This window comes from Cariama cristata, unplaced genomic scaffold, assembly GCF_000690535.1.
Source record: "Cariama cristata isolate BGI_N322 unplaced genomic scaffold, ASM69053v1 scaffold8221, whole genome shotgun sequence".
NCBI classification, from domain to species: domain Eukaryota; kingdom Metazoa; phylum Chordata; class Aves; order Cariamiformes; family Cariamidae; genus Cariama; species Cariama cristata.
Genome location: NW_009598785.1, coordinates 138391 through 151954, shown reverse-complemented (window position 1 = coordinate 151954; position 13564 = coordinate 138391). Strand labels below are relative to the sequence as shown.

The window sequence follows — 13564 nt, the reverse complement described above, 5'->3', positions numbered from 1 at the left end:
GCAGGAGAACTCCACAAACTGAAAGGTATTCAAGGGATTAAATGGGCAAATGGAAAAACTGTAGACCAGTCCAGTGTAAATATCTTATCTAATAATAGCAGAATCCAGCTAGAAAAATCTAAATCAGCTGCATGTACAATTATCTACAAGAAACAAAACCAATTCCCATGCATTCTATGATTCTAGATAAATTTCTGAATAATGTACAAATAAAATGTAGCTAAAATGAAACATTGAAAAGGCTTCAGAAGGAATTTTATAGCTACTCAATCAGAATAGATATTTTTACTCCTATGTATCTACCGTTGGCAGCTTTCTTTTTTATTCCAACCATACAAACAGGTTATATTAACTTCACGTTTATGGCAAACTAGACAGATCAAAAAAACAATGGGGCAAGGGAAACATTTCTGTTGAGTCACCTTTCTAGGGAAAATACAACTGTTTTTGAAGGGAAGTGGTTACTGCAGCATTCTGTTTGTGGAAAATCAAATAAAGGTTGCAGCAAACTTATGAAAGATTTTAATTTGCTTGTTGGACCTTATAATCTTTTACAGACCAATGCATGTCATGTTTATGTCCCAGCACCTCACCCATTGCACGACCAAAAGTGCAACTATCACATACATCAGATGCAGGCCTGGCTATCAAAAATTAATTTGCATTGACATTCACAAACAACATGCAGATACCCTCCTAATGTAACTGGAAATACATCCTTATTCCCCAGTTATCGTCTGAAAAGAGACTAGTGGATCATGTGCGTTGTCTGAGAAAAGAGGTATTATCATGTCCACACGTTGTTTGTTGGTCCTCTTACTTTAATGCATAAGGTACTCTCACTAGAAAATCCGGAGTCCAGAATGGAAAAGTACCACTATGCTTCTTTAGAACAAGAAAATAAATTCATGGTTAGGAAAGGAGAAGCTGGTTCTTTTGAATATGGGAGGATTCAATAATGAAAGAGATCCCATCCTTGAGAAGCTTTATGAAGCCACCTTTTATAGAATGAGAAAGCCCTAGTTTATTTGACCTGAAGAAGGGAAAGAAAGGACGCTATTAAAGGTATTTTTCATGTTTTTTCCAAGAGCATGAAAGAAGAGGTAAAGGCAAGTAAAGTGCCTAGCCAAGATCAACTCAAATGTTTTCATTTTGCAAAATCCAGCTCAGCGATGCATCAGCACTGATGAAAATTCTCAATACAAGTCAACTTTTCTCAGCATAAATGGTAACACTAAATAAGAAAATGGACAAGAGAATATGACTGATATGAATGTCCACCTAACGTATTTGGACACAATCTGGTGCCCAAATTCATCCAGTAGCTACATAATACACTAGAGAACAGACACATCCCTAAATTCTCAGGTTTAACATTCATGTATTTCTGTAAAATGGCATTTTAAGTCTAAACTTGAAATAACATCTTCAACACACAACAGTCCCTTTGAAAGGTGCAATTTTCAAGTCGTGCTATTCTTACTGATTTCAGTGATTTCCATGTAAGGAGGGGGAAAAAAGGAAAATATCTTATAATAAGATAAATAGCAAACATATGGTCTATGGACAAAAGATTTAACACAGAGCACATTTCTTCATCCAACATTGGTGAAATTTGGCCACAGTAAACCCTACACATTTTTAATCTTGACTATATTAGGATTACTTCAATTTCCAGTCAAGAAATAGAACAATATTGACAAGTTAATAAAGTATCAGTATCAAAATACTATGTCCATCGGAAGCATATTTTACTTCCAATAAGAATGGAGTGCTTAGAAAAGAAGAAATTTAAGAAAAAGCTATGTTTGTAAAATTTTTAATTCAAGTCCTAACAGAAAGTGTTAGGTAAAAGTATTGCTTTCTACAGGTAACATAGTAAAGTAGGTTTCTTCTCAGTTTGATCCAAAGTGACATCTGGTGCAGATTGCTCAGGATCCCACCGTACCCTTGCTAGACTTACAAAAGTATCCTCGCACTCACACGCTACTGCTGCTGGTGGTAGAACAACGGTTTACGCCCATACCAGAATACACAAGGGTATTGCACAGGGATTTTTGCCCACCACAACAGTGGCATTTCCAGACTAGCCCTTAATAATTGGCAAACAATAAAATTTGAAGCCAGGTTATTACTCAAAATTAGGCATAAATCTGCTTAAGGAACAACACGTAGGACGATTTTACATCTCAAACTTTCTTCTTTGCCTTATTGTGTCAGATATAAAAAATTTTTAGGTTAAACAGGTGTTTATTTGTAGAGATGACTAAACCAGAAAATCTTACTGCCTAGCAGCTGATGACACAAACTCAGTCTGGACCACTATTCCAACTGCTTACTACTCAGTAGGGACAAAATTGAGTCTATTTTTGAAACATTGGTTTTCAATATCAAGGTAAACAAAGGGCATTTTTCCTGTATGTGTTTCCTTGCCAGCCCATTAGCACAGACAAAATTTTACTACAGATCATTCAACCCACTGTGCTTAGTGTTTTGATAAAATGTCCCTATTATAACAGATTAAATACCTAAGTATAGCCATTAAAATTTAAGGATTAGTTTTCAAAGTTGACAAAATAGAGAAAAATAAACAAACGCACAAGACAGAAAAGTAGAAATTAGCAAGGCATGAATACTAAAACACTATGCATAGCTCACTCAGGGATAAGTAGCCCGTGAGTGAAATCATACTTTTACTTACCTCTAAAACCTCTACCTACACCCTCATCATATGCCAATAAGAAAATAACAGTAAGACTTTCAGTGCACTATGGTGAAAGCTTTCCTAGGTCTATCCTTGGCCTTTTTCACGTTAGAGAGGCAGCATACTTCTTTAACCAATTCCAAGTTAACTTTGAATACATGTGGTCCAACAACAGTGTCCTGAGTCTTACCAGCTTTTCAGACTGCCTGGTGTAAACGAGTGGCCTGTTGGCCATTCCTTTTAGAGTTGCTGTGAATGGTTCAAGTATAGTTTTGCCAAGGGCAGAAACAATTCTGAATAATTACGAACAACAGCTTGGTATAAATAAAGATGGAGATTCATTGTGACTACATACACGGTATTTTCTTCACACACCATAACAATTCCTTTAAAACTGTTACATTAAGAAAGTATATATGATATTTCAGCATGCCTCTTACCCCGAGAAAATGATTTTTTAGCGTGTACATTCACTAAATTTCACAAGTTACATTGGTAGAATTCAAAAAGAGAGCTGTTTAGTTTCTGTACAAAGGAAGGAAGATCCTTATACTTTCTTAGACACTTTGGTTGAGAAGGGATTGAACAAATAATCATAATTTTCTTGTTACTGTAAAAAGCGTATTTTCTTGTGTATTTAGATTCTAACAGTCTAAGCAGTTCATTTTCCCATCAGTGGTCCCACTGGTTTTAACAGGGTAAATGAGGGAGCACTGCTGTAAGTGATGTAAATAAGGATATTAAAAGTTGACCCAGCATTTTTTATATCAGGAAGCTAATGTTTATAGCAATGTCTGCAAACTGAATCATGAGCTAATTTGTGTCAAGTTTTATGAAGCACTTTCACTTCCAAAACAGAGCAAACACACAAAATGACAGTTCTATTGGTGAAAGATTGTAGGCTAAAACCAAGATTCAATATTCTTGCTCCTTTCTTGGAATGGCCAAAGTACAAAATATGAGGGCTGCATTTGGGGGCTGAGAAGCAACATCTCAGTTTAGGGACTCCACAGTCATGAGTGGAGATTGGGCTTGGGACAGATCTCTCCTTGGGATCCTCATAAGTGTTAAGGACAGACCAAAGGTCTGGTGAAGGGGGTTGTCTGGTCAGGAACCTCAGAAGGGGGGAGTGCACGAGACTGAGGATTTTAATACAGAGATGTCGCAATTCCTTTATGGTGGCATTTATGTTTCCTGTAGGGAGGATAGATTCTGCCCCAAAGAGGGAAGCTCTCTGAAGGTGAGAAAAGAGAAAAACTTGGGAACTGAAACTGTAGGCTGTACAAAATCAGAGTCAGAGTGTTAGTTAGCAATTTAAGAATAACTGCTATCAACTTTGATTGAAAGTTGACAACTGCAATCCTACTCAATAGCCAGAGAGAAAACTGTTTCTGTAAGAGTTCAACTAAAAATCACAGGATGAATGGCCAAGAAGTAGAAAACAAATATTACTAACATAAAATATGTTAGCTGAATTGCTTATTTCCATGTGGATGAGGCTTTTCTGTTATAAAGGGATATTTATCTGTCTCTGCATTCAATGGGACACATGTAAACACCCCAGGAAAGTTGGATATCCAGAGTGGTTTTGATTCCAAGTACCAGAGGCATGCTGGCACTTGGAACTAGTCTGGAGTTAACATATAATGAAAGCAAATGTTTACAAAATCATTTCCAATCACTACATTAAATAAGGTTTTCCATTTTGAGGAATTTAATTAAATAGAATTAAGAGAAATTAAAAATCTAAGTGATCATTTCCAATTCTCATCCGATTAAAAAAAAAAAGTTTTATTAAGAAAGATTTATTTAAATCCAAGCTTGAGAATGACTGCTATGAGCTGTTGAGAGAACATCATTTGTAAAGTCTCAGCAAATTATGCTAGTGGGAGGGCAAATGGCAAGTAATGGAATAAAACCTCAAGTCTTTAACTCAGCGTTTACTCTGATAAAACTTACACTGATTTGATTGCCAAAGTATAGGCTGAATACAATCTGTAAAAGGCTCATATTTTATACACATCTAAAGATCTCAAAAAGAAACAATACAACAGTAAGCACTAGCTCTAAGTCAAGAAATAATGTGCTAAATTAAGAAAAAAAATAGTGTTAAATTAAGAAAAAAAATAGAGAAAAATAACTTTACTTTAGATCAAAGTTTTTAAAATGACATGACATAATAATCAGGCATATATGATACCAATATGGTCTTATGAATAGGCCACTGCAAGACTAGACATCTGTTTGGAAGGAATAGGCAGGGACTTTTTGTTTGATGTAAAATATGACCACTTAATTGCAGCAATCCCTTCATACACAGTTGTTGGAGCAAACCAAATGAATCCAGGCACACCAACTTTTGGGTAGAGAGATTTCAGAAGGTTACGATTTTTCAACTATGCGATTTAAACGCTTCTCTTTACACAGGAGCAAATTGTGAAAAACGTTGACAGGCATTTTGCTCCATTCCAGAACAGAAAATCACCTCAATAGTCTTAAATACAATGACAATCTTTTCTATATGGCAATCAACTCACCCACAAATGATATGCATAAACTCAAGTCTGCTTTTGTAAGAGTTAGACACTAAGGATTTCCTTAATTGTCCTAATACCATATGTCCTAACTCCCAGTGTTTAGGTTTGGTAATAAATCACAACAATATTGAGGCTTTATGCCCTGGACTTTGGTTAAACACTCTTATTAAGGAAAAAGTAATGGACAACCATTTGCAGAATGAGTATTTAGACTTATATTTTCATATAAACTGAAACTGAAGATGCATTGTGATCAGTCCCAGCTGATTAGCACTGTTTACCTTTTTGGTAAATAAAGACACGTATTTCGTGATGTACGCTTGTCAGAAGCTGCCAAATAAAACAAGGATTGTGTGGCTTGGATATTCCAGATCACTTTGTATATATCCAACTTCCTCCTATTAGGTCATCTTAGTTGCCCGACTTATAGCTAGATCTATTGTAAATATCAAAATAAAATTTGTATTTACATTTTTCACAATACCAAATGCACATGGAAATCCTTCTCTGTATATAGTTACATGACATGTATTACACGCTTTATGTTTCCCTTTCAGCATTTGCAGAGGAATGCATGCAGGAAACCAGCCTGCTGCATAGAGTACTTGTATTTCTTTAAGGTAAACACTGATGAAACATTTGGAAGATTGAAATAAAAACAAGACATTTATGAGACATAAAGGTATCACATAAAACTGTTGTGAATTACAATAACATTGGCTGAATCCCAGAACAGATAATCCTTATAAACATGCAGGAATGTTGTAAACTGTATATGAATGTCAGTGATACAGTACATTAGGAGATTCATATTACACTTGGTGCTGTGTAAGTCTCAGTCCCTGGATTTTTCATGGCCTCAAAGATTAATATAAATATACATAGTACCGTTCCTTCCTCCATGAAGACATTTTATGTACACAGTTTTATTATGCTGAACAAAGATACCAAAGTCTGTTTTTCTCTTGAGCTGTCAAAGTACAAAAGAAATGCAAAAAGTCCTTGCACAGATGTAGTAAAGTGCTGGATTTTATCTTTTGGCAGGTGCTCAATATGCAGCCCACATAATCACATGTTAATGACTGGAGTGTGTTAATCAGCATGCATACCTGATTCCTTCTTGCCCAAGGAAAAAAAAAATTTAACAATTTAGAGCATGTTAATGCTTCTACTTTTGAAAAAATTCATGTCAATATACAGCAGTAAATTAAAAACTTTTCAGAAATTGCTTTATAAAAAATAGGAAATGTTAAAATAAGAGAAAGGAATAAAATTACTACAGGTTTATATGAACATAAACTACAAGTCTTTCGTGAAGAATTCAAGTGGTGATTAATTCTATTTAAACACAGTTCATCCTAGAATATAGGGAAAGGTTTAAAATAGATTGTGCATTTGGAAAAAAAAATGTACAGTGTCAAAATGAAAATAATACAAATATAACAGGTATGCCAAAAAGAACAATTATTTGATTCTTCTTCAAATAAAGTCAATTTTGTGCAATTTTGTGCATTATTCTGCATACTTTTAGGAAATTGTTTTATTATTTTTAATATGAAATGTAAGCATCTTTTTATGCTAAAGCTATTTAACTAAGTCCTTGATCTTTCAAACCTTTAGACATATGCTTAACATTATAGTTTTTGGTAGTCCTAATAAAGTCAAGTTAAGCACAGACCTGAATGCTTTTTGAATCAAAACAACGTGCTTGAAAAAAATATATTTCTATCTTTTCTGCAAGGTATTTCTCATAGAAGTCTATTTTATGGAAAAATAAAATATCATATCATATCATCTGCTTTTTCACATTCTTTAGTTTCAGCCAAAACTTTGTACCCATGCAATTACTTGTGAAGGTATTTATCTCTTTAGTTAGGTAAAAATTCTGATGCGCTACCTGGCATGCAGAAATAAAATCACAAGCACGGTAGAATTGCTTTCAATCATCACAAAACTCAGATTTGTACATGTAAATAACAGCTGCATGAGCAATTTAGCAGATACAGAATTGCCAGAGTTTAGGGCATTTATATTTGATGCATTTTATATGCTCATATCCAGGTCGTAAATGAACTAAAAATAAAATTTCAAAACATGTAGTTGTATTTATAACTTTTGAGAATTTGAAGCCATGAAATTATATAACAACAAATTCACAGTGTTTAGCATGTATAAATGTTTTTCAATGACCTTTCCTAAAAAGTTGAGATTATTTTCCTTAAAGGGAAGAACTTTCAACAACGGAAGTTAATAACAAGGAGCTGGGGGAGCGACAGGATTGTGCTTGCTTTATGTGGAGACAGTAAGCACTGAAACAATAAGACCTTCAGGATACCACCTATTTCTGCCTTTCTGATGCCAGTAGTTTTGCTAATGCTATATAAAGTTAAATTTGATGCTTGGTGATTTAAAATTATTTTAAAAGGAACAAATACATGTGGCATTAACAGATCTTCACTTTTCCTATTGCATACACAAATCTGCTATCAGTACTGCTGAGACCTATGTGCAGATACAGTGGAAAGGTAGCAAGCCTTTTACTTTTTTGGCAAGAAGTCAACAAAAGACAGAGTCAACATAATTATGAAATATATGTCAATGTTACCATTTGAGATAAAATTCAATGAGATACATTTCATTTCTACATCCAAGGGGTCTCGGAATGATGTTACAAAATGTATAAGGAAACATAGCATATATTTGGAGGTAATTAACTTGTATTTGTATATGTATGTGTGTTTGGTTTTCCTCAGTCACAGGGAAAAAACACCCGTCCTTTAGACTTGAGTTGCTGCTGTGGTTCCCTGTAACAGACTCTCATTGCAGCATTCCAAGGAACAGCAGAGCATAAAGACGTGGGTGCCCTCATTCTGTGCGTGTGCACGCTGCCTATATAACCCGTATGGAGGTGGGCAGGGGAGGAACATCAGTGGGAAAAGAAAAGACTACAGAGACCACAGTGATACACATCATAATTAGTGATCAGTACAGTGCCTGCGAGTTCTTCACAAAAGCTGTCTGCTACCAGATTGTCATATTGGGGTTGGGGATGGGCACAGAATTTGACTCTCTCTTCTTTTTACTGGGTGGGGGGGTGGAATCCTGCAATTTGGAGAAAGATTCCAGATTTAATTAGGTTAAAGCTGCTCAAATTTATTGTTCACAAGCCTTTGCAGCCATGAGACTACACCATCCTATTCCTTAAAGAAGATCAGATGACTTGTCCATCTAATTTTGTATCTTGTTGTTGGCACTGCTTTCTCCTGATACTCCAGAGCAAAAATAAAAAAGCTTCGTAACTTACTTCACAAGCAGTGCAGGGTTCTATGTGAAGATGGGGACCTTTCCTGCTTCCTCAGTGAACAAAGCACATTTCTTTATATATTTACTAGTAAATGTATTATTGGGATACAACAATTCAGTTACTATTAAATTGAGCAAAAGTGAGTCTTGTTGGCTTTCCTCCCTTATCCTCTCTCAGTTTGTTGCCCCAGGAGAGCCAGGTTTTGGATGCAATCTAAAAATTTGACTTTATTTCTTGCCTGCTACTCGCTGTCCATGGGAGAAGCAGGATACTTTCCTCATTATCGTAGTACCACTTTGCCCTCTTCCCTACAGTTTACTGCAGCAAACAGATACGTCTTTAGCCTAAAATAGATTTTATTTTCTAATAGAACTAGAGGCAGCAATAAATACCCATATGTCAAGGTATTTTCATGTTAAGTTACAGTTAGAAATATACATATAATCTTTTCAGCTAAGCAACATGAAATTACAGAAATCTTTCGGTTGTTTTATTTTCTCCCCACTGTAACATCAAATTGGCTGGCGATACTATACTCGCAGACTCGCAGGTCTGACGTTACAGTTGTTACACATTGCTGAATCTGTCAAATGAAAAGGGAGCACAAAGGGAATTTCCAAATGCAGCTGCTATTTCCCATTTGTTGTATCCTTTTATTACACCATATAAGTACACAGCTGGGAAATACTATAGAGTGGGAGTTAAAACAAAATATTTTGGCTTCCAGACATTCAGAATACACAAAGGACTCAGTGGAAAGCAATGCCTGATATCAAAAGGGAGTGAAAGTTTGAAAACATTTCTAGCCAATGTGGTTTTTTTATGATAATACACAATGTAGTTTAAAGGTATCTTTTATTACAGAAAGTGCTGCATATCATAAATGTTGGGAAAAAACTCAATCTTTTTTCTTCAGTCAAATTGCCCTACTACACTATCTTTTTTTCACTTAAGATCTGTACAGCCCTCGTAGCATGTTACGATGCATACTGTGTTCCCTCACAAATTCCACTGAACTCCTTAGTAGTTTTAAGGGCACAAAGGATGCAGGATTGTGCTCTTAATTAGATACCACATAAAAGAAAATTTTTTTCCTCCCCATATGTCGACACAGCATTCTTTGAATTTACTATCTTATAACCAGACAACGCACATTATTGACGCATTTTAATGACAGCACTACTGTCTTTACTTTCAGTGTAAATGGTATGAGCAGGTGCTTCTTCAAATCTGCTTTGAAAGGATCCGTCTGGGAAAGGTCAGAAAGTGCTTACCTTCTGGGAATTTGGTTTTATTAAGTAGAAAAGTGGTCACTACCACAGCACCTATCTCAAAATTGCCCAATCCACCTTCTGGAATTTGTCTTTCTGGAAAGAAACTCCTATCCTCCCTTAAAGAAGTATGAAATTGCTTTCATCAGGAAAATTGCAGGCACCTCTGAATTCTTTCTTAGCAATATTGACGAGTGCTTGGAGACTGAGGTGTTTCAGAGAACCTTTATGCAATTAATTGAGGCTTAAATGTTTGCTCATGAAGGACATAAATAAGGGAGAAAATAATAATTTAAAAAAAAAAATATTAAACAAGTTACCCTAAATGACAGTCTCTGAAGGAAAAAAAAAATTTTTTTCACCACTTCACCGTTGCGATCTAACAAGTCATCTAACTCACCCAAACTGTAAGTACACTGGGACCTTGCTTTGTATATTTTAGTTCTTTTTTAAGTGCAACCAAACAGCATGCCTTAGAACTTCAGTTTTCACTTCTAGCCAAGCCTTGTAAATTATATCCAGCTTTGAGCCGGGCAAAAAAGGTCTGTTTGGTTTAGCTGCTACCTAAATAAGGATGACATACATCCACCACCAGATTTAACCCAAGGGAATTGTGGAAACTCCTAATGATTTTCAGGACATTTATCTACATACATGATGGAATACTTACTGAAACAAGGAGAGAGGAAACCCAGAGTGCTAAGTCACTCAAGCAAAGTTTATGCACCTGTTCTGAAACATGATAAGTTGGGTATTGATTCATGCCTGTCCAGAGGTACAGCAAGTGTTGACATGATAGTGCACCATTAAGGAAGAAAACAGAGATTGCACTCTGTTGCTGCAAGTGGAAACCCACTTCAGAGCAATAGAAATGAGTACAACTGATCATACTATGAGAGGTCTTATCATTTTGGCTTAAGCATTACTCCAGGTCCAAGGAACAGCCCGAACCAAAACCAAATGCTTTGAGAGACTCAAAGAAGAGGCTAGGAGTTCCTTTACCTCTGGGACACAGAGTCATTTTATCAATGTTATTGGTGTCCTAAGACCGAAATGCCCAGAGTGCACACACCTCTCTGAAGGACTAGGAAAGTAGCTGATGAATTCACAGATTTATTTTTTTCATCAACAAATAATCAATCCTTTCTAGTCTGCATCCAGCTTCTCCTCCTGATAACACAGAAGTTAAAATTATTCTGACGTGCTTATCGCATGACTTGGGCAAAAGAGTGACTCTCCATGCAAAATGAGGTTCCACCTCAGAATGCTGCAGAGAAGCCGTATATACAAACTTACAACCTACCTTGCCAAATTACTAACCTATAATCATCTTTCTTTAAAGCCATTTTTACAGTTGAAATTTTGCCTTCTTCATGACGGTTGGCCAAATACTTAGGAATATTTTAGGCCTGACAAAGTTCTGCACTGGGTTAAATTGTACATTACACATTAAGTAGCATTTTTCTGGTTTGGTTTGATCTTTCGAACCAATTGGATTTTAGAAAGAAAAAAAAACCACTATATTAACAAAATAGATATTACTGTAGTGCTATCATTTACTTAATTCCAGGCATCACATTGTGCGTGAAGAATTCCAGTATCTATGTTGATTAATGCATTAGAATTATTATTTCTAGTCAAATTTGGAACAAGTTCATTATTGCTAGTGCTGTCAAAAAAATTCTACAATTGTTTTTAACCTTATTGAAAGCTGCTAATTTGTACTGAAAAAAAAAAAATTACTTGCTGAAAAAAAATCCATAGACATTTAATAAAAACACGGAAGAAATTTTATGAAAAGGCAGAGTATTCTTTTTAAACTAACTCTGTGAATTTAATGTCTGTGAAAGTCACTTTATGGAGAGTCTGGAATTATGATGTTCTAAATTTACAGAACACCTGGCTGCTCCACATACCTTAATTCTGTTCCTGAGGAACACACGCAAGGAAAATAAATTGACTGACATGCTATGCCCATTCAGTCTTCATTCAGTCTGCCCATTTACTGCAGACTTTTGGTGATGCAGAGACAGAATTACAACTGCAAAATAATTTTATCTAGGCTACGAAAGAGAATACAGATAATAATTCTGATCACTGTTAACATCACCTATATACAAACTGGTGCTCTAGAATAGAAGAGCATGACATAGTTACTCATAAACACCTTTCCCCTCCACAAAAAGTTGTAATTTCCTATAAATACAGCAGGATGTTTATGTCACCTAAAATGCCAGCTTCTTTGTTGCGGTGTAAAGCTATAATATTCTACATTTGGTGGGTTCCATTTCTGAGAGACAAGTAAATAAATACATTAAAGTTTCTTCCTTCAGCACAACACTTTGCAGATGACAAACATTTGTGAGCTACATTCTCCTGTCAGAAATTAATGCTTGAATATATGAGCTAGAGAGGTTATGACATAAATCAAGGTATGAATGAAAACATGATAAATAGATGCATTTCCTTTCCGAAGGTGAACTCATCAAATGACCTCATTCATATAGACCTGTATACTTAAGAAGATTATACAATTGTAATTTACAATTACACCATACTGATGTTGCTCTATTACTAACACTGACACTTTAACATTTAAAAAGCTTTACACTCATGAAGGATTGTACTGAACATGTCTTTCAAAATGGAAGTGAATAGTCTTTTACAATACTAATTTCGAAAGCCACTGTGAGAACTGTGAGACTCACCATTCTGTGATGGGCTGAGATGACTCCATCCCACTCAGGATCTTGTTGGATGGTCGTGACCAGAGTTGGTAGCTCCTCAGAGTGAGGTTTGTTGTGCATTACGTTATGTAGAGGCAGATGAGAGGTCGCATGCTGATCACTGTTGCCCTCTTCCTTGTCTCGTGATGCCAAGTCCTGGGTCATTGTTTCCTCTCCATCAGCTGCACATGCAAATGGAGAGGTAGCCTGCTTGGAAGACATTCTTCTACAAAACAAGAAAAGCAAACAAAAAGAAAAGATTGGTGTTAAATTAAAAAAATCCAGCTCAAAATACTCCTGTAAGCACACCACGCTTGCCTACAACAGTTAAAAATTAATCATATGCTGTCAATAAAAGTATTCTAAAAAGTGCAGGTTTGGGGGATCTGGATCCTAAATGCTGAGATAAAGTATTCATTGATGCCAAGTCAAGGTCAGGGTTAAGTTATATGATGTCATTCTATTCATTTCGACTTGTCAAACAACTTCATTTTCTCCAGGCATAAGAAAATAGTGGTTTTATTGGTATTTTTATGTTGATTTTGCATAAGAGTTAGAGTCTTTAAACTCTTACTCCCATGAGCACTCTGAAGGTTATAAGCAAATGTTTAAATGAGAGAGTCCATCGTACTTTCCTAACCTCATTCCTTGCAAGCAGATGTTTTCTACACAGATGAGAATTTTTAAAACCATTTCAAATTCTGCTAAACAAGTCCTTCTGCTGTTTGTTTAAAGCTGTAACTGCTCTTAACTTGTTTAAAATTTTACCCAGTTTTACTTTTCCGAAAGTGTTTTGAGACATTCATGTGAAAAGTGTTCTAAAACTGAATGGTTTATTGAATGGATGGATAATATCTGAGTAATTTTTTACAGTTTGAACTAAAAATCTAAAATAATTATGCTTCATTTCATATTAGGCATTGAGTACAGGATATAGCTCAACAAATTACTTTAAATAACTTAAAAGTGTAATGAATACATGCACTGATTTATGTTAAATGTCTTTTCCTAATAATGGCTTC

General features: G+C 35.5%; 1 protein-coding gene across 1 annotated transcript in view; it reads right to left on the bottom strand.

Moving 5' to 3' along the window:
* SOX6 (SRY (sex determining region Y)-box 6) overlaps window positions 1-12781 on the bottom strand; it is a gene marked incomplete at its 3' end in the record, with an annotated part of 172104 nt that extends 159323 nt beyond the window's left edge. The window contains exon 1 of the mRNA XM_009709434.1: window positions 12525-12781. Coding sequence (XP_009707736.1) covers window positions 12525-12764 — 240 coding nt within the window. The remainder of the gene's footprint in view (window positions 1-12524) is intronic.
* Window positions 12782-13564: the final 783 nt, after the last annotated feature.